General features: G+C 38.3%; 2 protein-coding genes and 1 pseudogene across 4 annotated transcripts; 1 reads left to right on the forward strand and 2 right to left on the reverse strand.

Moving 5' to 3' along the window:
• Positions 1-491: 491 nt before the first annotated feature.
• Positions 492-21,932, reverse strand: LOC144660438 (uncharacterized). Its single transcript, XM_078521055.1, has 14 exons — positions 21,867-21,932; positions 21,192-21,263; positions 21,006-21,077; positions 17,460-17,531; positions 17,207-17,278; positions 16,920-17,015; positions 15,910-15,987; positions 15,151-15,285; positions 14,984-15,052; positions 13,029-13,231; positions 10,755-10,880; positions 7,970-9,517; positions 3,121-3,520; positions 492-1,407 (listed from the first exon to the last, which is right to left on the reverse strand). The coding sequence occupies exons 3-14, from the start codon at positions 21,023-21,025 to the stop codon at positions 1,263-1,265; spliced, it is 2,964 nt and encodes a 987-aa protein (XP_078377181.1). The 5' UTR covers positions 21,026-21,077; positions 21,192-21,263; positions 21,867-21,932; the 3' UTR covers positions 492-1,262.
• LOC144659851 (uncharacterized) lies at positions 4,127-6,012 on the forward strand. Of its 2 annotated transcripts, XM_078520378.1 has the most exons (3): positions 4,127-4,231; positions 4,385-4,464; positions 4,661-6,012. In XM_078520378.1, exons 2-3 carry the CDS (start codon positions 4,418-4,420, stop codon positions 5,280-5,282), a joined length of 669 nt encoding a protein of 222 aa, XP_078376504.1. In that variant the 5' UTR covers positions 4,127-4,231; positions 4,385-4,417; the 3' UTR covers positions 5,283-6,012. The 2 variants fall into 2 exon arrangements, with proteins under 2 accessions (XP_078376504.1, XP_078376503.1); XM_078520377.1 differs by having other exon boundaries at positions 4,137-4,464; positions 4,661-6,011.
• LOC144659850 (uncharacterized) lies at positions 6,033-7,472 on the reverse strand (annotated as a pseudogene). The gene is made up of 2 exons (XR_013571974.1): positions 6,764-7,472; positions 6,033-6,460 (listed from the first exon to the last, which is right to left on the reverse strand). The product of XR_013571974.1 is annotated as an uncharacterized LOC144659850 (transcript).
• Positions 21,933-27,210: the final 5,278 nt, after the last annotated feature.

Genomic DNA, 27,210 nt, shown 5'->3' on the forward strand with positions numbered 1-27,210 from the left:
TTTTATAAAACTTATAAATTTTCTAAGATTGTCGTATTAACTTAGTCCTCGCTTTCAATTCTTTTAATTTCCAAGAAGACCACGATATTGTCAGCAGTAACCATAAAGTTTTGATAAGGATTTTCTTCATTATAAAATAAAGACAAAAAAAATCAGGATCAGCAGCGCTAGCGCACCATGTGCAACCTGGTCTGTTGCGAATTCAGACATGTCACTATCGATGATCATTCGCTGATTGATCAACGCTGACTAGCGTAGTAATTGATGTATTCTGACATTTTCAGAATTTGAGAGTGACATTCTTACTAATTTACGTCAAAAGAGAAATAGAAATAGAGCAAAGGAAATGGCTACTGAAACAAGTAGACAAATCGATTACGTAGCGATGCTAAGTCGACTTTACCATTCGCTCCTGAAAAACTTGAGTTTGTTTCAGCTTTATAATTAAGGTGAAGGCAAATAACATCTTTGAGACTTCTAGACCCTTTTATTCGTGCGTTAGTGTTGTATACATTCGAAGATATATGTGATAAATAAGTTGGTATTTAGTTAAACATCGTTATACTAATTGATAACTATTTGCTGCCCTGTCCTTTACAGTGGTTTATATAGCGACGAGGGTCTGGGTGGGGAAAATGTAACTAGCTGGTACAAGTTTAGACTACGAACCTTCTGTCCCGGTGGGGAACACATGTGTAGGCCCGGTGTATATATATAGAAGTCATCTTTCAGATAAACTTCAGATCATGTGCCTCACCGTTTGCCAGGTTGTCAGTAGAATGCCGAGATCTATGCAAATTACCTTATTATAGGAAATCAACGATACATGTTATTAACGCGAATTTCGCAAATTCGCGTTAATTTTATTTATGTTAACACGTTTATTATAAGCATTTAACCAGAACTTTTCTTAAATTCGCGTTAATTTTATTACGCGTAAAATTTGTTCGCGTTGTTAAAATGCTTCCCTATATTCCTATAATAAGGTATGCCAGTTGACATTTTCCCCGTTTTAGTTCATTCCTCGGTTAACCTTAACAAGACCCTCCTTACATTGTTGACTTGCTATTCTTCATGAGTTTGGGATCATTAATGGGGTAAACATTAATTGCTATAGATATATATGTATTTAGTAATCATCATAGCATTCAGGCATAGACGAGAAAAGCTACATAAAAAGCGTTTCAACGACAACGAACACTGTGAACTATAAAGACACTTGTGATCTCTAAACAAACTGTTCTGGTAACAGCTTGGTATTTTCAGTCTTCAGTATCTTCGTGTTTCTTTGACCTAGTACTCGTCGTCGGAAAACGCTTGACCTCTCCTTTTTCAGCTCTTTTTTCAGTACTACTTCCAATATTGTCGTTAACAGTATCCCTCTCTGCTGGGATGGATTGCTGAGGCCTAAAAAATAAACGTTAATTGTATTCTCAATGATATAAAAGTATTGACTTAAAATAAAAATTGACGTAAAACGAAAAACAATTTTAAGATCGTTCAGTTTTTGAGACATAGTTTATAGCCTAAAAAGAAGGACAAAGGCGCCATATTTTAAAATTGTAATAAGGCGCACTCAGGCAAAAAAAAGTTTAAAACTAAGCTTTTGACAGCCAGTCTGCTGTCTTCAACGAAGACAGCAGACTGGCTGCCGAAAGCTATAATTTTAAACATTTTTTTTTACCAGAGAACGCCTTATTACATTTTTTTAATGAATCCTGGTATTGGATCTTCGATAATTTTGCGCCATATTTTATCACAGCTCGCGACGTAAACCACCTCCCCTTTTCCACTTGTCACAATCATTGTTGATAGTTGCTATTGTAAATGACATTCAAGTATGTCAGTAATGCAATGAACTCATAAGCGTAATTTAATCACATTTTAAGCCGTTGAGGCATAGAAAGAGTTTCAACAAAGTTCTGGTTTGCTTTCTTTTTTTACAGGTAATATTACGTGCAACGCCAAGGAAACCCATAACTGGAGTGTGTTTGAAAGGCAAGACGCTTAGTTATATAAAGGAGAAGAAATGACAACAAATTCCTGATCTTGAATTTTACTAAATAACACAAGCTTTTGCTATTTTCGGGTTCATCGTAATGCGAGCTGTCTTCTTCATTTCTTATAATTGGTTTTATGGGGCGAGAAGAAAGGGTCGTGAGAGACTGACTGCTCATAGACTACGGAATTAAGTTTATGAATGGTACGATTACAATTCAGTGTTTAGCAAGCAGCACTAGTTTTGGACAGCTGACAATTAGTGATCCGTGGCAAAGGGTTATTATTTTGACCTCTGGATTAAGCCAACGTTGCTCTTCCGATCGAGCTACGAAGCCAGACGAAAGCAAGTTGTTGATTATTTAGTGATTCGTGGCAAAGGAAATTATTTCGACCTCCGGATTAAACCAACCTTGCTCTTTCGACTGAGCTACGAAGCCAGACGAAAGCAAGTCGTGGATTAGTTAAGGTGGTAACTTGTTGCAAGGTGGATATAAAAGGTATATTAGCTATGCCACGCTGAGTAACGTAAGACACGCTGACGCGCGTTCACTTTAATATCGTCCACACTGATATGATCGAACACGCTTCCTTTCACGGAAAGCACGCACATTTGAAAACGCTGCCCAGAAAGGGCATAATTCTCGAACCTGGAAGAGTTATCCCAACATAGGAAATTAGGATCCACGCAAGCACAAGAGAAGTTATTTTGACCTGTTTGAGTTACACCAGTTTGTGTTACACTATATCTGTGTTCGATCACAAACAATTCTGAATATTGTTGGCGAGCGTTCACTTGTGAACAAGGAACCCTTTTTATAGTCGTGCCTAGCTTACAACTTATAGCAATGGCAACTAATACAGACCAAAATATAATTGGTCTATTAGCTAGTGAACTTAAAAGCAGTTTTCTAAGTTATTTTATGCTAGGAGCAACAAATCAGGTAGACGTTGCGTGGCCTGAAATAGGGAAGAAATGAAATTTACAATTCACAAATTAACGCATCGAAGCAAACTAATACTTTCAATAAGACCGAATGTAATTGGAAGTGACAGTATTTGAATATAATGCCCCCAAAGATAATCGCCAGCTAATACTGGGTACTAACTACTTGTACTCACAAAGATTCCTCGTGTAGGCTGGACATTTGCCCATGTGCCACGGAAGCAGTCATAGGAATTCCGTATAGTTCTGTCTGTGTCCCTTGATGAAGTCTAGTTTCACTGTGTATGGCATGTTCACAGTTCATGTCTTTTATCACAACTGTGCTACCATCACGTTGTTCACCATCTTCAAGAGTGACATCGATGGCCCCGCTGTCTTTCACGGCAGAAACAATGGTGGGTTGTTCAAATTGTCCAGTTTGTAGCTGGTTTTTAAGAATGTCCGCATCTACTAAGCCGTGTATTTCTCCTTGCAAATCATTGAGAGGGAGAAGCAAACCCAGACAGCACGAAAGGGACCAGTGTGGATTCTTGCGCCATTCCTTGAAGTAGCGATATAGAAACATTGCGTACTGAACTGAAGTTAAGAAGAAATAAAGGAGTTTAGAATTGCGTCAAAAATTGGGAGGTGTGTCAGAAATAAACCGACTGATACACCAAGTATACAAGGCTTCTACCAGAATCTGAAAACAACCGTGTTTGGTAAAGAGAGTCGATAAAGACTAACTGTCTTTTAATTTTGTAATAAATAATTCCCCCTTAAGGCAATAGCGCAGATTTATTGTTTTTGCAGACGAAATAGAATGATTAGGGGGAGAGAGCCACTGTGAACGGAAAAAAACACTAAGCATTAACTTTATTATAGCCAACTCGGTGCGAAACACGCGCACCTACCATATTTGTGGTCCATGGTATATGAGCTCATATACTATGGCCTGTAAACCAATCAAAACTCTGGAATTGCAATATGCCATGGCTAGTTTTTAATAATACAGAATAGACCATGGGATAGTTTAGCCACTTGTTTTGTTATAATTAATAACACCTAAACTTGCCAGCGAAAAACAAAAAAAAATCAGCTACTTCGAAATTGCACCCTCTCAAACTCACTGGATGTGCCAAGCGAATTTTCACAGCCCGTCGGTTTCCGTTTAATAGAGACCTTAAGCAAACACTGGAGGCGGCTTGGTGGAGGTCAACCGGAAGTAAAATTTCCCGCCTTCGAGCTAATTAGCATAATCACGTCGTGTGTTGCCCGCGTCCACTCGCAGTAGCGGCGGCGAGAAAGGTAGGTTTGGCCGCCTCGAGAGACGGTCACCTTATTTTCCGATTTTTAGTACTTAACAGACACGGAAACTCCTCCATATAGTCAAAAAAATGTATTTTAACTATCAAACTCGTATTTTATTTAAAAATATTTGATATTTCTTTTGCTTTACAGCGAAAATCACGCTTCACATTAGATTCAAGAAAGATGGAAAGCGAAGCCCGCAGCGAAGGAGAGAAAAGCAAAAGAAATGGGTGAGTTTCCTGGGATTCACATTGTTCCGAGCGATGTTTACGTCCTGTAGACTTTAAATCTTTAGATTGCAAGTACTCGCTTGTACAAAATGCTATTTTGTTCTTCCGATATGTCTCTTAAACTTTGGAATATTCCCGAAAGGTGAACCGATAGACAGAGCCTGTTTTTAATAAGGTTTTGTTTTCCCTCTTCTAGCTCGATTATGGAATGGACAGAAGCTCACGATTTAATCCTAGCGAAAGAAGTCAGAGCTTCAGAACCATGGATCTTCAAACCAAGGACTGTAGATCGAGGAAAAGTAGGGAATGCCATCACGGATCATCTGAATGACGAAACCTCTGTGAAATTTCAGGTGAAGAAGAAACAAGTACAGGAACATTTCAAACTACTACAGGACAAATTCAAGGCGAAACGAAAACATCAGGCGAAACTGAGTGGAGTTAACATCGAAGATAGCGAGATGGATATCCTGATGGAAGAGATATCAGAGAAATGGGAGGAGGCAGAGGCCAGTGACCTTGGTTGCACCAGCAAAGAAAAGGCTGATTCAGATCGAGCGATTGGTGAAGAAATAAGGCGGAAAGCTTGTGAAAAACTCGGAGAAACGAGTAAACGAAATGCGGGAGAAAAGGCCGAGCCTGTAGCTAAGAAGTCGAGAAGAAGTGGGAGTGAAACTCTTGATTTTCTCAGGGAGAAGATTGCTGCTCGATCAGCTGAAGCAGAGCGTCAGGCAAAGATTCAACATGACATGCTCGGCATGATGCAAAACCAAAATGCAGCCATACTACAGATTTTGACCAAAATGGCTGACAAGTAACTGAACAATCCTTTGAAATACTTGTTTTTGCTTGTCTTCATCACTGTTGTTCATATTATATATGCAAACTGAGCTTTTTCCAACTTATTTATTTTGAATGTCATTTAGAGTTCAGTCTGATGTTGATGCTTCTAAGTTTAATCTATGCACATGTTTAAATCGAAGGGATTCGTATTGTGTTACATTTTACTGGTTTGTCTAGTCTATACCAGAGAATTGTCGTTTAATTTTTCACGCATCCAGTCTTCCAGTCCCTGCTTCACTGGAATGTAACAGTTAGACCACGAATTATATCAGAGTAGTGTTAAAATGTGTTTTATTTACTTTACAAACATGATCACCCTGTGATGAAAGTGTTAATGTATATGTTGTGGTTTAAATATGTCTTTGGTTTAAAATTTTTCAAACCAGTTTGTTTTTGATTTTCCTTTGTCATTTATTCATTATCATAATCATTTATTCATTATTCATTATCTGAAACAAAAAGGAGTAACAATCAAACTGGTTTGAAAAAATTTAAACTAAAGATAAATTTAAACGAAAACATAAATATCAGAGATTGTTCTGTAACAATCACAGACTCATGAGGGATTATCCTATTGTTGTTGTAAAATAGCTCACTGAAACACCAAACTGAAATGTCAAAATGAGGGAGTGGTCAAAAGATGTGAATTTGTTTTCTTGTTACACTGAGTTTATCTAAGCATTTATTGAATGTCTGTTTCAGTACAACTCTTATCAGATTACATCTCTTATTCATGCTGGTTTAAATAAAATAGTCCTGCAGAGTAGGTGGGTCTAGATCAAAGTACTCTGATGTCATGTTTCCATAGAGACAAGTCAGAGCATTTCGTAGAATGGCACATACTAAGTACATTTTTCCCACACTACTAAGCGCTATCTTTAAATTCTTCTTGAAATCTATAAACTTCCAGGATGTGGCAACATCGTTAAACAACCATTCTACAGATTCTCTAACTTTGCTCATGGACACATTGAATGCTTGCATCTGAGGGGCAACACCCTGTCTCTAAATGGCTGGATCAGATGAGCCCTCATGGGATAGGCAGGGTCACCATAGATGCACATAAGCTGTCCCCCTGGTGAAAACGCATGGCGATTCAAGAGAGGCAGTAATTGTGAGTCGGCTAAAATCCCAGAGTCATGCCGCCTTCCCTCTGCAAAAAAAGAACATTTTACAGTGTTTTGATTTTGCAATCATGGTGAAAAAGTTATGACCTACACCCAAGTTTTGTTGTGAACTATTTCATAAGAAATGGTGAGCAAAAATGTGATTTCTGACTTAAAAAAATGAAAATAAAGTAGTTGGTTGACTGACATTCAAAACAATGATGTAAACAGGATTTGCTTCAGGGGGCTCCCTCTGTTACCAATTATCCCATATATGTACTGCATTTTTTGTACAAAGAGGGGGATATGCCCTTTCAAAAACAAGATACTGGAGTACCAAATATACTTACCAACAGGACCGTACATGTTAGCGATGAGTCCATTTGGAAGAGCAATTGACTGAAACTTAAGCGCATGGACACGTTTATGGCCGTTATACACCACGCGTTGGTGCTCTCCGGGCCTGCAAATTGGCCGGACAGTTCCATCGATAAATCCGAAGCAATTATTCAATGCGGCTCCCTTTAAGGAGACTGCATCAGCATATATTTGAAGCTGTGCCGGTCGCAAAATAGCTTGGTTCCATTGTAGTATCCTGTGACTGTGGGTGGTAAAGATATAATCCAGCACAGTATTTGTAACCATGCTCATAACAGGCACCGGCCGACCAAAGCGCGCTATCATGTCTGAGTATCTGCAGGGATATGAAAGTCGTCGGAGCAGCATACAAAGTCCCTCCATTCCATCGGCTACTGACCGCTGATGGCACACAAACTGATTCGGTATTTGCAAGACAGCAGCTAGATCCGGGAGGTCGCGTTTCTTGACTCTTAACTCTGCTACACACTCTGAGTCGTCCATCTCGTCCAGGTCAAATCGGCCGTAGTCTTCGTAAGGAAAGTCAAGATTTTTCGACGTGTTAAGATCCCACAACAGCAGAAATTCGTCCTCGTCTATGATGTCCTCAAAGCATGCGAAAGCTAGAAGGTCTCGGACTTCTCGAAAAGTTGCCATTATACTTGTCAAATTCACGAACAAAGTCAACTCGGACCACTTAAAGTGAAGGAAAATTAGCCGTAGCTCGTCGCCGCTTCCACGCCAGCTTAAATGTTCTAATTTCGCGCCAAGAGGAGGCGGCCTCAACCCACTCCCACGCGGCCATCGCCGCCTCCACCTAACCGCCTCAAGTGTTTGCTTAAGGTCCCTAATGACAGGATTGCGACAGTTTCTCAAGTTTTGGTTACAGCTTTCTTTAGTTGAAGGATACGCTACTTCCTGGTCTTTTTCTCATGCACTATAGCTCTTTACAATGAGCTGGGGATAATTATATCATCCATTTAAAACTTCGGTAAAGTGTACCTGTAAAAGATGTTTACCGTTGAAACAATAAGTTTTATGAACAACGGCATGCCATGCAGAACTGGGGCCAGAAATGAATTAAGTCAGAAAGTTAAGTGGCTTTTGCTAAGATATTAGAAAAGTTTTAAACGTTCAAAACCTATGGTCACTAACAAAGCTTCAGCTCGAACCAAGTTCTACTGATATTGTTATCTTACCAACAAGCAGACCAATCACCGAAGTATTTGCTCCAAGTACCAATATTTTGAACAATACTGCGTCCATGTACGTGGCGGTGGAGGAAGCTATGTTCTCTGCAGGAATTCTACTTACAGCTCCGATACCGAGGTTGACAACAGTAACAGCAATGGACGTCGCCATTAATCTGTTCTCGGTCACGTCTTGGATGGGTTTGATCCAGGAGAACAGCATTCCATACATGCCAGCAATGACCCATGCCAAGCCAATGTAGGACCTGCTCTCTTGACCCACAAGAATCAGGCCAGACGTAAGGATGACTTTACGAGACGTTTCAACTAATTCCCAATACCACGCACGATGTTTGTAGTTTTCAAAAAGGAAACGCAATCCTGACATTATTTCCATGCCAGAGCCAGCATCTGCGTCAATTGTAGTTAATAACGCTCTTCGTTTTCTCCAAAGGGTGATAAATGAGGAGGCAGGGAGGACAACGATGTACGCAGTAGAAATGTACGCAATGATAAGCCAGTGATTGTAATTTGTACCTTGGCATTGAATGCTGTAATCGGCCTTCATGTACTTGTAACACAATTCTTCTTTTTCATCTCGGCAAAGTTTGTGGCAAGCTATTGGCAGGACATTGGCTGTCCTGGCACACGTGCTCAAGTATGTCACGTACAAGAAGAAACACATATTCCTGAAGATGAGTTCTTTTGTCTGTGAGATTTTTCTTAACTTGTCATTGTACTGCAGGCCTCGACTTTGCAAGATTATTAATTTCCGCACTTCATATGTGACAAAAGATACGCCAATGACAGCAGCATTTATTGCCACGATCGCAAGCAAACTTCCAAAGGCGTTCACGTGAAGTCTCGAAGAAAGGCAGCGTATAGGTGCAACCTGCAACACATCCATCTGGAGTATTTCTGAGTATTTGGCGATTACTTGCAAGGAGCCTGGCCATTTTACATACGAGAAAGCTTGAATTAAACCATGGGTGACCTGGTAAAAGCCAATTATGATCTTGAGCTTGGAAAAGAACATGTCTATTAGAGAGTGTTTTTCTCCCTTGCCTTTGTTTCGCTTGCTTGACAACACCAATACTGCAATAAGTATAAATGCAATAGCTGCAATGATCGAAAGCTGTCCAATTATCCACTTCTTTGAGGGACATTTTATACACGTTTGTAACTGTTTATAATATCCTGCACTGCAAACTTCACAAAGTGGACCTTCGTAGCCATTTTCGCAGGGAGAATCCAAACCACCTTTACAAGAGTCCTCTACTGAACACCTATAAGGCGTTGGTATTGGAAATGGGTATCGCACACTTTCAGCATCTAAAGCTGGTGGAGATGTCATGAGATTCGCAATGAAATCTCGGTAGCGATCTTTTCGTGTTTTGTTCCGCCACTCCCACCAATAACCAGATTTCAAAGAAACGTGATCGTCTTGGCATTTTAGTCCTCGCACACATTTGAGACATTTCTCAAACATATGGGTTCGATAAAATTCTTCCAAACATTGGCAAGCACGGTATCCAGCGAAGAAATCACTTTCTGTTCCTGGTGAAAATTCAATTAAAATTGTAAATATCATAATACGTGGACTCTCTCGACAAGATATTTGTCTTATTTAAGGTAGAATAATAGGTGTATGATTTATAAAATGAGATAAAGCCGTAAGAAGTAGTCGCGAAAAAAATGCACACCACGAACAGAATTAACTTAAAAAAATGAGCATTTCGATTCCACAGCGTCAAGTTCAGGTATCCATAAGTCAATAATGAACAAATTTATGTCTTTAGTAACATGGTTCCTAAAATGTCTTTTCATCTAAAACATTGTACCTGTTGTTTAATTTAGAGTCCGTTGAAAATGTATAACAAATAAGAAATAATGGCGTCCTTTTAGCGGGACGGTTAAAAAATTTATGTTCGTTTAAAACAGAGCAGGGAAAAGTCGAGTGTAGAAAAAAATTGAGAGATCAGCGGCAACTGATAGGATCTATTTCAAGGTCACATAATCCTTTAAGAAATGCCCCGTGACAGCAAATTATATTTGAATCTCATTAAACTATTCAAACAAACTTTAAATTAATCTTAATTTATCCAAACTAATTAACGCTTCTCTATTTCTCTCATGACAGTTATCTGATTCCTTAAACTCCAGAGGTAAACTAGCAAGAGGAAAAAGCTTATTTTGAAACATTTAAAGGAGAAGTTCACTCCAGAATGGCCATTTATTTTCTTTACGCCGATAAAAAATTTATACAAAGATATGTTATTCAAATTTTAGCCTCAAACGTGTGCTATAACCCTACGAAATCTTTCCCAAAACTCTACAACTGAACGTCACCATGTTAGAGCTGGTAATATATGCGTGACGTCAAAGAGCTCAGCCTGAAGTTTGGCGGGAAAATTTCAATACTCGAAACTCCTTGTTTATTCGTAGTGGTTTTTGTTTGTCAAAATGTCTGTTTGTGCATCTCCGTTTTGCTCAAACAGAGCTCCAAGAAATACAAAAAAAAACCAAGGAGTCTCGACTATTTAAAATTTCCCACCAAACTTTAGGCTGAGCTCTTTGACGTCACGCATACATTACCAGCTCCAAGATGACGGCGTTCAGTTGTCGAGGTTTGGGAAAGATTTCGTAGAGTTATAGTGCACGTTGAAGGCTGAAATTTTGGTGAAAAACATATCTTTGTATATAATTTTTATTGGCGTAAAGAAAATAAATGGCCATTCTGGAGTAAACTTCTCCTTTAATAAAGAAAAAATCACGTAGACATTTGCATTGCTACCTTCAGGACAAGACTTGCAATCTTGTGTTCGTGTTCCTGGTGCTGTGTCAAATGACACAAAAGAACCATTCGGACATTTCTTGCAACTTCTTCCAACATAGCCGACATCATCAGAGTAAAATCCTCCTAAAAAGTTAATGACGATGAACCCTTACCGGCAGTCAAACATTAAACAAATATAATAATTATGAAAAAAATAGAATATGCATGCCAGGTTTTCTATTCCAGCTTGCCAGCCTATTTGTCCGACCAAATGGAGAAGGTTCAGAAAATAGTCTTAAGGATTCTACTCCCATAGGCTTCGTATAGCAATGCCCTGGAAGAAGCGGGTCTAAAAACATTGACTTAATAGACGCGATGAATTTTCTATCTAGCCATCTAAACGGAAACTTGTACACTGACATTGACGGCGTTTAATATGATATCATTGAGATGTTCCTATAACATGCCGCTACAACTGAACTCTTTTAAATTGATTCTGAAGGTTATGTTGTCGATAACCTATGTTAATAATCTGTTTTGGTACATTTTCGCGCTTCAATGCAAAAACAACGGTGGACGGGTGTGGTGTATTTAACCCTATCCAGACCGGGGGGGGGGGGGCGGAAAGTGCCCGCGCCGACTTTGAACGCTTATAACTTTTTTAATATTCAACCAAACGCTGCCAAACTTTGCGACTTTATCTAAAATTTATCTGGGAACAATTAAGTAGGGTAGGTTGTTCTGTCAGGAACTTGACGTCACCATGGCAACGGCATTTTGATAGGCATATTTTCCCAAATTTGTAATTCTCGTGTTTCTATTAATGAAAAAATAACTTTAAAGCAATTATTTTCACCTTTTTACGGGTTTTAAGCACATTTTTATTGGTTTTGAGTATTTTCCAGTAATTTTGGGCGCTTTTCTGACGTTTTGAAAAAATTTCGAAATCCAAAATGGCGGATCCAAGATGGCGGCTGTTTTGACATTATGATGTAATTGTCACGTGATGTGACGTCATCATCCCACGTGACATATACCAAAATATAGATTTTGGGACATACTATATATCCTGTAAGTTTCATTGTGATTGCTTAAATATTCTGGAAGTTACGGAGGGGGGGGGGGCGGAATCCGCCCCCCCCCCCCGCTCTGAAAAGACCAAAAAAAGCCCGGTCTGAATACTGAATAGGGTTAATACATAAACAGTGCAAACGTCCGAGTAACAACACACACATGGCAAGAACACAACTAACTCGATCGTACACGGCCTTCTTGTCACTTGAACGACTCTACTAGTCCCAGGACTCTACAACGGGGAACGTTTTTTTGTCTCTCGCGGTGGCCAATCGACTGTGTCCTGATAACAACGTTAACAGAACACTAGAACAACTTAGTATTAACGATCTTTTAGCAATGATTTCCCCAAAGTGCGTCGCATAAAGCAAAAAACATGAACAATAGTCATCACAACAACAGAATATATAATATTCATCCTTATTAAAGTACTTTTGCTTCATTTTTTTTTCTTTTTTTAATTTTTTTCATCCGGCTCACTGACCGTAATACTCAGACAAATTTCTATTCTGAACGTTAAATTGCAAGACTAGTATCACGGAAATGAAGATAAGCATGCTTTTTTAATGGGCAATATTTCGACTAGTAATATTAGTCTTCTACAAGGCCAGAGTAGGGGTATTATCAATATAACGGTTCCTAAAATTGGAATACATGTTCGAGTATATTATTGGTATACCACCAATCATGTACGAAAACATAAACCGAAAATCACCTTACATAAAGGTTTTTTTAAAAATATAAAATGAAGTTAATTGATTGATTGATTGATTTTTTTATGTTAGCTATATGTCCACGATTTTATGTTTGCCATGGCAACGTCATTATTACAACCAGGTCTGGCCAAAAAATCTCATTTTTGTCGTATTTTTACAATCCATGCCCATTCTAGCTTGCTTTTGTATCAATTGCCGATCTTTGAGAAAATAATGAGATGGCGGTTCCAAGATGGTGGCTCTAGTGACGGTATATAACGTCACGGCCAAAAACGTGTTTTCTTGTAGAAAAAGGGCTTCCTACTCCGTGCAAAATACTTTCGCTATGCATGAATATGAACGAAAAATTCAAGGGGGCTTTCCTTCCCCCCTTTCTTCCCACGGTGGGGGTATAAATTTGCATGTACACCCAAGGGGCCCAAAATTTTAAAAGTTAGTGAGTGAGTGGTGCCGATCCTTACATAAACGCATGTGTTATACAAGGCAGAAACCGGCTGCATACCTGGAGGACATTTTGTGCATTCACCAGCTCGTGCGGTAAACGCATTGGAAAATGTTCCGACAGGACACGGCAACAATGTAATCGCACTAGGCGAGGGACTGTCATTTATCCTTGTGAATCCTGATGCCAGGAGAGCAAACATAAGGATTGTGCTATCTTCGCCTTCAAGACCAATGGCTTCTTTTGGTGAATTGATAGGATTCCTAGGAGATAAAAAGTATTATTTTAAGATTTAATTAAAAAAAGAGATGACACTCGAAATAAAAAAAAAACAATTGGTTTATGCTTTTAGCTGTGCTCCATCGAGTTATATTGCACTTGGAAAGTTTGAAGAGCACTCAAGAAGCTAGAGTTGCTTTTACACTTTTTTTCGTGCTCTCCAAACTTTCCACGTGCACCATAACTCGATAGTGCAGGCTAAAACATGAACCAATTGTTAAATAAACTAAACAGTTTAATTACTCGAAAATGTCGCAACTTTACTTTATACAAGAAATAGAACGCATTTCAACGGCAACATAACGGTTTCCATAAAATTTCCTTTGTAACTGATCATGGACCTCTGACCGTGACAGTGTTAAACTCTAAAAACTTATTGGTAATAGTGTATAACTTTACTTTGCACGGAAGCTTAGCTTGCGACACAACCAGGTGGACTGAAGATGCGACAAAACTTTTGTAAGTCACGCTATTAAGCTACTCTTTGTGATAAAATCGTTTCAATTCGTCGAATTCTGTCATTATTTGACCAGGGTGAAGTTAGCAAATAAACATAACAATAAAAATTAGTAAAATTGAGAGTGCACAGCTAAACAGTGCCCGTAACGCGGGGCTGACAATGTATGGCTTTTTGGGAACCGTAAAAGTTTCCGTTGTCCGTATTAACGGGTATCCGTATTAAGCAAGTTCTTTAAAGAGAAAATGTATAAAGTTCTCGTCGGGACCAACGAAACTGTCCGTAATAGCGGGGTGTCCGTATTAAGCGGGTGTCCGTAAACCGGGGTTCCACTTAGCCTGAATTTCAGACATCCCTCTGTGCTCGCCTGCTTGCCAGAAGGGACGTCTGAACACATTTGGCTCTAATGCCGTCCGGTGACGTCACTACACTTTGGTTTTAATTCATGCGGAAAAGTTTCTGTCGAGGCCATGAAATTGTGAAAGAAAAATCGCTTCGAAAAAGGATTACAGGGTAACAAATTGTTTTAATGGTAAACTATTGAAGACTTGAGACAAATGAATGAAATTTTAATCGACTACAGGCTATATTCTTTTACGGAACCGATTTAATCTGATTTGATTTGCTTTATCTCAGTTATCTAGCGATCAAAATATAACTTAAGTTAATACGCAGAGGGCAAATACAACACACTCGTGAGTACTTAAATGAATCAATTTAGACGGTTACAGAGGCATGAAGAACGGAATTCAATACAAAAATATCCTACTTGACCGTGGGCACTGAGTTCAGAAATCACTGGCTCATCGAGGCTGCAGGACATGAGCGTCGAGCGGCTTTGTAGTTTGTTGACAAAACAAGAATACGTATAAATTTGGCAAAACACTGCATGTCGAAGCGACGAATGCCGCCAACTTAAAACCTACCGGTTTCCATTACTATTCTTCATCCGTAGGTAATCTAATAAAGTAATAAACTCAAGGTAAATGACGAATTAATTCATTTCTGGGAAGGTGAACTCTTTCGAAACTCTTTGCAAACGTTTTCAAATTACTCGTCCTCGCGCGGTAAAATTCAGTCATAATTTCACATAATTATGCAAATAATTTTTAAATCAACCAATCAGAATCACTACCCGGTTTTCGGGTAGTGACGTCACCGGACGGCATTAGAGCCAAATGTGTTCAGACGTCCCTTCTGGCAAGCAGGCGAGCACAGAGGGATGTCTGAAATTCAGGCTAGGTTCCACTGTACGTAAAACAAACTAAAATATACTTACAGATGTATTGTGACAGGCCGTGAGGAAGTCAAACATATTACTTTCGCAATCGTCCTGTTTTGTAATACCCTAAAAAGACAACATAATTAAGATTGCAATAATGTTTATTAAACAATCATTGACGCATAATAATGTTTCTTAGCGCAATATTTAAATTGATACGTCACACTTGAATATCGTGAATAGCGTCACCAGTGGAGGATTCTAAGTTCAATGTCATAGGCTTCTTGGTCGGCTTCGGAACAGTGTGGAAAATGAAAGATTCAAAGCTCAATTTCTTCAGCTTCGTTCTTAGCAAATATCTGGCAATAAAGATAAAACATAGAGACAACATTAATGTATTGTTTGAGGTAGTCTTGTGCGGCTTAAATTGTTTAATAATACACCATTGTAGAAAATTTGTCGAGCTACAAGATTTTTGACCAGAGCTTTTTGACGTTCTTTACATGATGATGCTGTGGTTATATATGTTTGTTAGAAACCTACACGTCACGGTGAAATAAGGCACAATTTCAAAGCTGCTTTCCAACCGAATGTTATTTTCATTAGAGGATGAATGATCGATGGCTCGACTGTTAGTGCACTGGCCTCCGGATCAGTGGTGAGAGCGCTCGCCTCCTACCAATGTGGCACGGGTTTTTTATTTCCGTTCTCGGCGTCATATGTGAGTTAAGTTTGTTGTTGCTTCTGCTCCTTGCTCCGAAAGCTTTTTTCTTGGGATCTCTGGTTTCCTCCCTCTACAAAAAAAAATTCTTTCAATCTCCAATCCGTTCAGGAATACACGGTTCCACAAGCTGATAAGGTAATTAATTTATATATTTACTAAAGTCAGGATAAGCTCCGGCCTGATGGGCTTCTCAGCTCTACCTACAACAAAGCTATCCTAACAAATTCAAGTCCAGTACATTAAAGCATCTGTAACTTACATTTGCATTCCTGATCTGTAAGAGGTCCATATGAATACTTCTGGCTCAATGACCTTTATAGGATTATCCGAGAACATTCTTGACGATAACAAAAATAGTAAAATAAGAATAAAAACATTCTAGCGGCAATCGTGATATCAATTCTTCTTAAAGGAGAAGTTATCTCCAGAATGGCCATTTATTTTCTTTACGCCAATAAAAAATGTACACAAAGATAGGTTATTCAACAAAATTTCAGCCTCCAACGATCGCTATAACCCTACAAAATGTTTCCCAAAACTCGGCAACTGAACGCCGTCATCTTGGAGCTGGTAATGTATGAGTAACAGCAAAGAGCTTAGCCTGAAGTTTGGTGGGAAAATTTTTATTTTCAAAACTCCTTGTTTTTGAATTTTTTGGAGCTCTGTTTGAGCAAAATGGAGCTGCACAAACAGGCATTTTGATTAACAAAAGCCACTACGAAGAAACAAGGAGTTTCGAGTATTTTAATTTCCCCGCCAAACTGCAGGCTGAGCTCTAGTGGTACATGTGTCACACAGATCGACGAGTATGGGTCCGCATGGACTACAATCTGTATCTGGAAGTCGCTCACGTTTTTTTGCTTGTATGCCGATCTACCCAAGACTTGTCGGAGGGTCTCATTTGGGTTAACCGATAGCCGTAAAACGGCCAAAAATTTAGCCGTTAGGCGGAAAATTGGAAAATTTTAACCGTTAGCCGTAAAATATGTTAACCGTAAAAAATCGTTCAGTAATTATAAATAAACCAAACTTATTCACTTCATCGTCCCAGATTGGCCCTGAGACCTAAAATATGTTTCTCAATAATGGAAATTAATTTTTAATTTTTAACTTTTTAGTTCCAGATATCGCTCCAGCAAGAATGAATACTGTTCTCATTCATTTATTTTGACAGTTAACTAAGCGCTGTCTAAAAATTTAATTGTGGGCGGAAAACACATTTCGGTGGGTTTCCGGGCAGGCGCCGTAACCACAATATCCAATACTTACAGTATATGAGGCTTATAAACTCTTTTGAGTACTTGTGGGTTGATATTAATAAAGGATCGACGTGGAAGTCTATCCAATTTGTTGGCACTCAGGAATCTAGGAATTGAAAATATCTTGCTGAGTAATACTTCTATCGAATTTAATTATTTAAAATGGTGTATTCTACTTGGGCAATTAAGCCGTGGATATTTTGACATCAAGGAGTAACTGAAAAGCATCAACCCAATATTCTCTTAACTAGTAAACTTGAAAACGCAATGCTCGTTTGCGGTCAGATATATACGTACAGAAGTAAAAGATTGGTGGTCTTTGCAAACGTCTTGTTAGATATAGAGGTTATCTTGTTATTTTGTAGCAACCTGCAAAATAACAATAATAAAAACAATTAGTAAAAAAAAAACATTAGTATTCCTTGTAGTTGTCTATCTTGTTCTACAGAAGGTCTTAGGAAAGAGAGGGGTCCATCCCTGTCTACCCTGGAAATGGTAAAAAAAAAGCACACAAACAGCCTTCTTATGCTATGTTATACGTTTTCCTTACAGATATTGTAAATTTGTTAGTTGGTCAAACACTCTTTCGGGTAGAAATGTTATATTGTTTGAAGACAGATCTCTACAAGATAACAAAAAAAATAATGAAATGAGTATGACTAACAACCATTGACAAAACGCAGTTACATTTTAGTGATTGTTGTTGCATCCCTTGACTTGGTGTTAAATTTCACACCCCGGTTAATTATCAACTATTCTACGAGCCCGCGTTGGATACGACTATAACGACTCGTATCCAACATGGGCGAATGGAATAATTGTGTTATTAAATTCTTCTTTAAGTTCAAATCGACTGGACATTTCATTTTGATGTAAACGAAGTGATAGTATGAGGAGGCGGGACATTTTGTGGCGCCATGTTCACTTCTTGAGTTGAATGAAACACGTGATTAAAGCGAGCGAGAGAGTTTTTTTCCCAACATTTTCCTCAAATAATCTCCTCCAAAGTCGTCTATATATCCTGGAAATTGTGACAACAGTTGCGATTTACGAAATGATCCGAAGCAAAAGCTTTTCTGGAAACTTCACGTCTTGTGCAAGTCGAACGAAGCGAGTGTTTACATTGTACTTGTTTACGGCTCTATACGGCTGTCTTCAAGACAAAAACCGTTTTGTTTTCATCATTGAGAACCACTTTCAGATCAGAATACAATGATTTTTAATGCAAGGTTTCGCTATTATGTCTCGGCAGAGATACTTCTTTTTTGCAAGTTCAAATGTATACACATTTCGTGTGAAATGTAATTCGATTCCACTGTCTTGTTTACAAACTCCTTCTTAACCCTATTCAGACCGGGCTTTTTTTGGTCTTTTCAGACCGGGGGGGGGGGGGGGCGGATTCCGCCCCCCTCCGTAACTTCCAGAATATTTAAGCAATCACAATGAAACTTACAGGATATATAGTATGTCCCAAAATCTATCTTTTGGTATATGTCACGTGGGATGATGACGTCACATCACGTGACAATTATATTATAATGTCAAAACAGCCGCCATCTTGGATCCGCCATCTTGGATTTCGAATTTTTTTCAAAACGTCAGAAAACCGCCCAAAATTACTGGAAAATACTCAAAACCAATAAAAATGTGCTTAAAACCCGTAAACAGGTGAAAATAATTGCTTTAAAGTTATTTTTCATTAATAGAAACACGAAAATTACAAATTTGGGAAAACATGCCTGTCAAAATGCCGTTGCCATGGTGACGTCAAGTTCCTGACACAACAACCTACCCTACTAAATTATTCCCAGATAAATTTTAGGTAAAGTCGCAAAGTTTGGCAGCGTTTGGTTGAATATTAAAAAAGTTATAAGCGTTCAAAGTCGGCGCGGGCACTTTCCGCCCCCCACCCCCCCCCCCGGTCTGGATAGGGTTAAGAAAGTTGTATTTTCGTGAATAAAACCCATTGGCCTGTTTTGTTTTCTTGATCATGTTTGTCTGTTATTTTTACAAAACATGTGGTCTTTTTTTCGGAACTTTAAGTTGTGCAAAAATTCCTGTTTTGAACACAGATGTCACTTCCAGAATTTCTCATCAAAAGATGTAGATTTCACCGCATTGCGTTTCGCTGCTTTATTTTGAAGGTGAACATATTAAAAACTCTTGCAATGCGTTTACAATTCGACTCAGATATTAGACACGGCCGTGCAGTATTTTTGTGGCATCTTTTCATTATTTTATTTATTTATATTTTGTCAAAGCTTAGGGTAAGAGAGACGAAAGTAGACGGCCAAAGTTTGGCAAGTAGCCGGTTGTTTCGGCCGGCTACCAGCCCTATTCAACACCCCTCTGTAACAGACCTGGTGAAACCCGACCTGGTGGGTTATTTTGCCCTCCCTGGTGGAAATTTGTCCTCCCTGGTCCCTGGTGATTATCTGAAAAATCCCTGGTCAATTTTATTTCTCCCCGGTGAAGAATTTTGTTTACCTGGTCAGGAAAAATCAACCACAATCTTTATAAACAGAAGAAAACGACGCGCGGCAAAAAGATAATTTAATAATTGACTATAACTTGATGTAAATATAGCAAAAAGTAATTGTTAACTTTTTTCTATTGTTTTTGTCGCTTGTTCTGCTGTCATGCAGGTCACTAAAGAGACAAAACAGATCTGTTTCCTTTTCTGGATGTAATACGAGCTTGTGAATGATTCAGAGCGATTTGAACAGCGCGCGCGGCTCAAAATTGTGCGCGATTACCCCGCTAAGTGTATTGCATACAAAAAGTAAGTAATCAACCTGGGGGATTTTTTACTTCCCTGGTCGATTTTGTGTTGAAAACCTGGTGGAAAATCAGGTGTCACCAGGTCTGTTACAGAGGGGTGTTATTCAAGTTCCGCTCATATTCTGCCATGTCGGGTCACCCCTCAACGAGAAATAAATTTCCCCGATTCCAAAACTAAACTCAAAACGCTTCAATGACGAGCCCAAAAGTAATTCATTTCTCGAATAAAAGATCGGAATATCCGGAAAATAACAGTACTAGTTCCTCATCAATTAAATCTTTCTTCGCAAGAAATACATAATAGTCAAGAATAAAATCTTAAAAACACAATTTCAAACTATTCAAAACCAAATTAACGTGCGTCACACGACAGGCAAAATGTTTCAGATTAATTTTTTTATCGAAAATGAGACCAAGCAACCTTTTGAAATCTTTCAAAGCCATGACATGCATTCAGGCCGTGATAAAATTTAATTAAAATAAAATTCAATTGGTATTTAATTATAATTATTCGAAGTTTTCATTTTGAAGTCATCTTTTCATTCGATAGCTTTACCGATCTCGTAAAAAAAAATCCATTCAAGTTCACACCAATACTGTACATTGCCAATGTTTTGCTGACGTCTTGAGAAGTGCCTTACTAACGTCACTAGGCAAATCTAAAATATATCTAAAACATGTTGTGCAAACATTCTACTCTTTGTGACAGGCGACTTTGACAGCCAACTGTGCGGAAATGAAAATCGACACACTTCTTGCTAAATATATAAAAAAAAAATGTTTTAAAGTGGAGTCCGCCTCAAAAAAATGTACCGCCAGATCACACTGCTATTTGTAGAAACAAGCAAAGCGTCTAGTTTCAAAGTTTCCCACAAAAACATTGCGTGACATGAATGACGTTACCCCTCTTATTTACAAGAATAGCTTCAACTTGTCAAGTACTTTACCCTTTACCCCTTAAGCTTTTTTCTCTGTCCTCCCGCCGAAGCAAAGAAGAGAACCAGATTGCAGATTAGCCCAAAAGTCGACCCAGTGTGCCTACAACGATTTACTGTCAAAACTGAAATGGAACCGATTGGCCCAGGCTATCTCCGTCGTTTTTGGCCGGCAGGAGACTATCTCCTAGGACGCCCAAAAGGTAAATTATGAATCGGCCACGCCCGATTAATTAGTAGACAGAAATGTATTAATTCTTTTAATATACAGGGCCATTGTGAGCAAAACACCGTTTGAACTAGCGTGTGTCGTTATCACTTCTGCATGTATGGCGTGCCATGTATTTATTATAGGTATAACAGCTCTTCACTTAACTTACAGATAATTTAAATCCGTCATTTTGTCAAATTGTCCGTCAGTTAAAGATGTTATAGCATTTGAATATAAGGATCTGCAACAAGTACAAAGTAAATGTTTAAATGTTATTAAAGTGAGCTATTTCACTATGTTTCTTTTTTCATGGAGATCGACCCCTGCAAGTGTTGTGCTGTGGTCTTTCACTTACAGATTTTTCAAATGTCCAAGTTCGGCAAACACTCTTTTAGGCAGAAATTTGATAGCGTTTGAAGACAAGTACCTGCAATGCATGAATAATAATGGATGGATTAAAAAACAAAATTATATATATAAGTACTTCTCAAATTATTTAATAAAAATTTATCGAGTTTAAGAAACATACAATAATTTTTTTACGATTTTCTTTCTCAGTTTACAGCTTGGTTTTTGGTTCCATTGGGAAGATATCTCAAACACTCGAGACAGTGTTTAATAGACTATCCAAACACTTTGAATTATTTCCAAAATACTCCACTGCACGTCGTAATCCAACTCTCTTCTCGGTGTTTCGATATCCCGATGAAACACAGTCTCTTTTTTTGTTTTTGTTGTTGTTTCTTCTCGTAGCACGCGCAAATACGTGAACCGTTAAATAAAGCCGTTACTGCTTTTGAGACTTTAAAAAAGCGATGAAGACCGAAGATGTTCGCCTTGTTTTAGTTTTTGGAACGTTGCTATACAACGTGTAGCTTTTTAAGTCAGTTTCAAACCTTTTGATAACTTTGTTATGCCTATCCCTGACTGCATTTTTAACATTTTTTTTACAGTCTCCCGTATTTGATATATTATTTAGCTTCCCTTGAAACAATTATAGTGTGGTGCTTGTGCTTTTAGTATCACTCACAGATCTTCCAAATATTTCAAATCGACAAAAGCTCTTTTATGTACAGATTTAATAGCATTTGAAGACAAATCTCTGTAGAAAAAGACAGTGTAATTAGCCAGCCGCGAAATGACAATAACTAACAACCCAATACGCTTCGCAATAATTGAAAAAACCATCTCCCATTTCGAGATTCCTGAGAGAAGATTAATATACAATGTTATCTTTGAAATGATAATAGCTATGTAGTGATAACTACTATTAGGTTACGATTAGTGTTTTATGACAATGAAAACCTGGATAATTTGCAGTGAGATTTACCTCATTTCTCTTACATGCAAATATATGCGACTGGCATACAACCTGGTACGTAAAGATGTAAAAGTATTTGAAGAACGAGCGGTCCGTACGGACAGTGTAGTGTTTGAGAGAATTATCACGTGACTCGTCACCAGTCGAGCTTGTATGTCTGGCAATTGTCAGACGAGACACAGTCTGTCATATTATTTGAGAACATGACCTGTCTAAAGAAGAATTCCACCCAACACGTTGACAGCGGTTTTTGTGACTACTGCGCATGCGCCAGTAGTCACTATTGCTGTCATGTCCGTCCCGAAAGTAAGTAAGTATTAATAGAGTATACTTCGGAGCCAATCAGCACAAAGAAATACAGATATGTGAGTCTCTTCGGTAACACTTCGTAACAACGATGGTCTACCGATGGTCTACGATGACAAACGAACATCTTTGTAGTGATCGATTACATGTTCGATGGCGAGGTCTGTGTTTTATATTTTACAACATTCACATCTCACAGCTTTCGTATTTTGTTTCTAACCGAACAGATGAAAGGGTTCGTGAGTATTTTTCAGCTTTTAGGCTGGTATAGATGTATACGACAAATTTCTCGGCTTCGCTTCGCTCTCAGCTTTGGAACGGATTGTTCGATCGCGAGTTAAGTGTTGTTATATTTTACAACATCACACATATTTCACATTTGCCTCCAACCGATCAGATAAAAAGGTTTGGTGAGTACATTTATGCCTTTAGCTCGACCAGTTATTAGTGTGCGACGAATATGTATTGTATTTTAAACTGATTTGACCACGCGTGATAAACAACACGTGCGCTTGCCGATACTCCAACTCCATAATTGTAAAGTACATTTATAGCCTCGTGTGAAGAAATTGAACCCCTCTTTAGGAGAGTTCAGCCACTGCGGATGAATATTTCGAGCTTAAGTTTTAGGGAAATACATGATCCTCTCTCCCACTATGGTAATAATATAATATTGTGTCCGTTTACGTAGCAAACAAATCTGAGCAAGTGCCTGCTATTGACCTCTACTGTCGAATTAAATCTTCTAGTGATCGAGAAACTATCGATGTGAAAGCTGTGGTGAATCATTACGAAAATTCCTTTTTAAAAAAATAATTACTCCAAAACTGTGATTTGTTAGATGAATTAAAACATAATGATCGTAAACCGTGGTAGTTCGATCAAATAAGCGATAATATAAACTACAGTGTTCACCATTCAAGCCCTCGCAGCCTGAAGTTCAAGTCACGCAATCGCTTTAATACAAGTACTTTTACATGTATACAACTCCACAGTACGCTTTTATTTGAGATTTTAGTCTAAATGTCCGCTTTTTAATTGTAATTCTAATTGTAATATTTTACTAATATTGCATCCTTTATTTACTAAATTCAGCAATTATTATTTCTTTATTGCAAAATATTTAAGTAAAGTATTTACAAGCATAGAAGATGAATGAAAGTTTCCGGTTACAAACACAGTTTTTTCTCCTGTGTAAACAATGAAAAAAGTTCTTTGATTGCCAATTACAAGGAAATGAACAAACAAATAACCTGCAGAGCAGTGTGCCTCTCACCAAGAAAGTGTGAAGTTTTTACTGATTACAGTAAAAATAAAAACCCATTTGTATATAAGTTAAAAAGTTCAACGCGGACACCTTTTCGAACACCAATAATATCTTGATGGGTACAGTTGTAGATACTACGATATGTAGCTGAACACTATCCACTTGACTTCTCAAGATCAGAAAATGAGAAACTCAAACCTATTGTGCTTCTATCAAAGGCAAACCAAAAGCAAATATGAATTGTTCTGCAATGCTTTGAATAATTATGTTCTGTTCTTGTTACCTATAGATATACAAAATAACAATGTAGCAACTTCTGTTAAATAGATCTCACTAAGTTGTTGTATCATTCTTGTTTGATATTAAAGTTTATTAAATCAATTTAAACTGTTTTTGATTATCCAATAATTTTTGGGTTGTATTTTGGAGCCGATTTCTGGTTACTTCTGTGGGAGGCGCAGTGGCCTAATGGTTAGTGTGCTGAACTAATGATCAATTGCGGCTCTTACTTCGTGTAGAAGACACAGTTCACCTATAACAATAGAGAACAAAAGGACAAAAGAACGAGGAATATAATAAAAACAAAAGGTTTGTGATGCAGTATTCTATTGTGACGTGTTCTGTGCTTCTACACGAAGAAGGAGCCTCAATTGCAAGCAGTCGGGGTTCGAGCTCTGTTGCGGCGTTTTGTTCTTGGGCAGGAAACGTAACTCCCATGCTGTCTCACTTCACCCAGGTGTTTAATGAAATGGGAACTGGCAAGTTAACTGCTAGGGGGTAACCCTGCAATAGACTTGCATTCCATCCAGGGGGAATAGAAACACTTCTAGTAAAATGCTAAGGAAACCGAGATAAGCTTCAGCCTGATGGGCTTCTTAGCTCATATGCAGACTCTTCCTATTATCTTCTTGATTACCACTGACTTATACACCATATAAAACTCTGACCGACAGTTTTACAATAAATATAGCCGCATATATATGCCTATTCTATTTTCGTAATTTTCATCGATCATCTTAGCAGTAGTCACACGCGCCTGTAGGCGCCTATTTTTCATATCTTGCAGTAAATAAGGGAGGTAGTTAATGGAATCACTTATCAAACTATTGATTTTGTTAAAAAAAAAACACACCTCAGTGACTAAAGAAGGTAGCTTACTTACTGAAAATAATTCGAGTCATCCTGCCACGTTCTTTAATAACGTGATCTGTCTAAAGAAGAATTTCCCCCAACACATTGAAAACGGTTTATCAGATCTTGCAGTGACTAAGGGAGGTAGCTAGTTAAATGGCATCACTTAGCAAACTATAAATTTTGTTTAAAAAACCTTAAGCACATCACCTCAGTGACTAAAGAAGGTAGCTTTTGTACGGAAAATAATTAGAGTCAGCCTTGTGACATTCTTCGATAATGATGTCAGTACGGAACTTGCTACCTGGCTGACGTCTCAGCAAGCTCAAATTTTAATCACTCACTGCTAGCTAGTGTGACGTTTATCCTTTATAAGTTTTAAATGTCCTCTCATTTACTTCCGGTATCTCCGGAATCCATTCTGCTTGCGCCATTACTCACGTGAATCTGTTGCCATCTCACAGAGTTGGGCACTGGCTATATTAAAGTTTTTTATCAGTTTTTTTTGGTGTAGTTTCATTTATCTTATGTTGCGATGACCTTTTTTTCCTATTAACTGCCCACAGCTCAAATATTAATCTCTTACTACTAGCTTGCGTGACGTGTATCCTTTACAAATTAAAATGTCCTCTCATTTTACTGCCGGTATCTCCGGAATCCACTTAGAAGTCTTACATCAAGTATTTTGTTTGCGTTATTACTCGCGTGAATCTGTTACCATCTCATGTCACGGAGTTGTACACTGGCTGTAAGTTTTTTTTATCAGTTTATTTTGGTGAAGTACATTTATCTTATGTTACGAGTACCTTTTTCCCCTCAATTAATTGCCCGGAGCGCGTTCGAGCCTAGTCGCGAATTTTTTAACCCATTGACTTAGAACATTCGTGGACAATAACAAGCCAGTTCCAGTCTAATTTGCATATGTATGTCTACGTACTTGTTCCACTTGACCGCGCAATTAACTGTTTACGTCTGGCGTAGCGGAATTCGCTTCCCTACTAAGCTAACTCCATTAGTGTAGTGTACAAACACTACACTAAAAAGGTGTTGAAAATACACAAGGCGATAATTGAAATTATAGAAACGAAAGCTTTTTTAACATACTGAACAATTATATTTGTCTCGTTTCCAATGTTTACAATTTTCATAGTATTACGTCGTGTGGAAATGTTTTGTACTTCTACTTTCTATTATGACGTCATCTGACAAGCCATGAGAACGGGCAAAAGGAATGAACGTTTATTCGTTTGTCTCATGATAGAATAATGTTTAGATGTTGATCGCTACGTTTCGACTGCAATACTGTTAGTCTTCATCAGGCGATGAGGTCGATTGTTTACGCGTCGCTATGTATACACGTTGGTTCGTTGTGATTAGTGCATTTCGATCCTCATTATTATTCCGATTAACAGATGATGTTTCCTCAGAGGTCCGCTTTGTAGCTGCTTTCTGATCGTAGGTATTAGTGCGGTACGGTATGTAATCCCGTGGACTTTCGTGCCGAAATTGATTTTTTCGCTGTTTTGCACTAATTTTGGGCCGAATAATAAGAATCTGATGGGGTTCAAATTTTTCGACCGCGTTTTCCCATGTTTCTGGCTACTTGAGGATTTAATTTATGCTAATTAGATGCTAATTATATGCAGGAATAAGTCTTGCGAATATTTTTGCTCTGATTTAAGATTAACGTACCAAACGTTATAAGAAGCTTCCTTTTGACTACTTAAGTCATTTGACTTAAATTGGTTACCACGGCAACCGACGATGACGTCAGGATTAACTACCTGCTATTTTGGAGGCGGCCATCTTGGATCCGCCATCTTGGATTTTCGAACTCTCATTTTCAAAAGCAAAACATAGCCTTTTTTGATTAACTTTAACTAACGAATAATTTCCATTAGGAGTGATGTCCAAATAAGGGCAGAACTTTCTTTATTTTTCTTCTTTTTATTGAGCACGTGTACTTTTTTAGTTTAAAGCGCATGTACTTTGTTAGTACAAAGTACATCATCCTCTTCCTCATCATCAACCTGCGTGTCACCTTTGAATGGATTTGAAACGTTTTTTTTTTCAAAACATGGGCAAAGAGGAGTGCATGGAAGCCTGTTCTTGAAACAACTACAGCGTCCCTTGCAGTCCGAATTACAGCTGCATTTATTAAGCTCCAGAACAGCTTAGAGTGCAGGGAGAGACAGGCACATAACAGGAACGTATGCTCCTTGGTGTTCGCTAAAGCAATTCTTTTTAAGGGGTGGAAGATCCGGGCAGCTGGTGGTAAATGATATGTCGCGCATGGCCTTGACGTTTGCGCGGATGACGTAAGGGAGTAAAGAAGCATGCATTGGAGGC

The sequence above is a fragment of the Oculina patagonica genome, chromosome 7 (genome assembly GCF_052425735.1).
Source record: "Oculina patagonica isolate OP01 chromosome 7, crgOcupat, whole genome shotgun sequence".
Classification (NCBI taxonomy): domain Eukaryota; kingdom Metazoa; phylum Cnidaria; class Anthozoa; order Scleractinia; family Oculinidae; genus Oculina; species Oculina patagonica.

Bases quoted from the DNA above. Each gene is read 5' to 3' on its own strand.
- LOC144659851 (XM_078520378.1), top strand. From the start codon at position 4,418: ATGGAAAGCGAAGCCCGCAGCGAAGGAGAGAAAAGCAAAAGAAATGG. The intron at 4,465-4,660 runs GTGAGTTTCCTG...TCCCTCTTCTAG, and splicing joins GAGAAAAGCAAAAGAAATGG to CTCGATTATGGAATGGACAG.
- LOC144660438 (XM_078521055.1), bottom strand. From the start codon at position 21,025: ATGACGGATTTAAATTATCT. The intron at 15,053-15,150 runs GTGACGTATCAA...TTGTCTTTTTAG, and splicing joins GCTATTCACGATATTCAAGT to GGTATTACAAAACAGGACGA. The intron at 1,408-3,120 runs GTGAGTACAAGT...TTTATTTTTTAG, and splicing joins AGCCTACACGAGGAATCTTT to GCCTCAGCAATCCATCCCAG.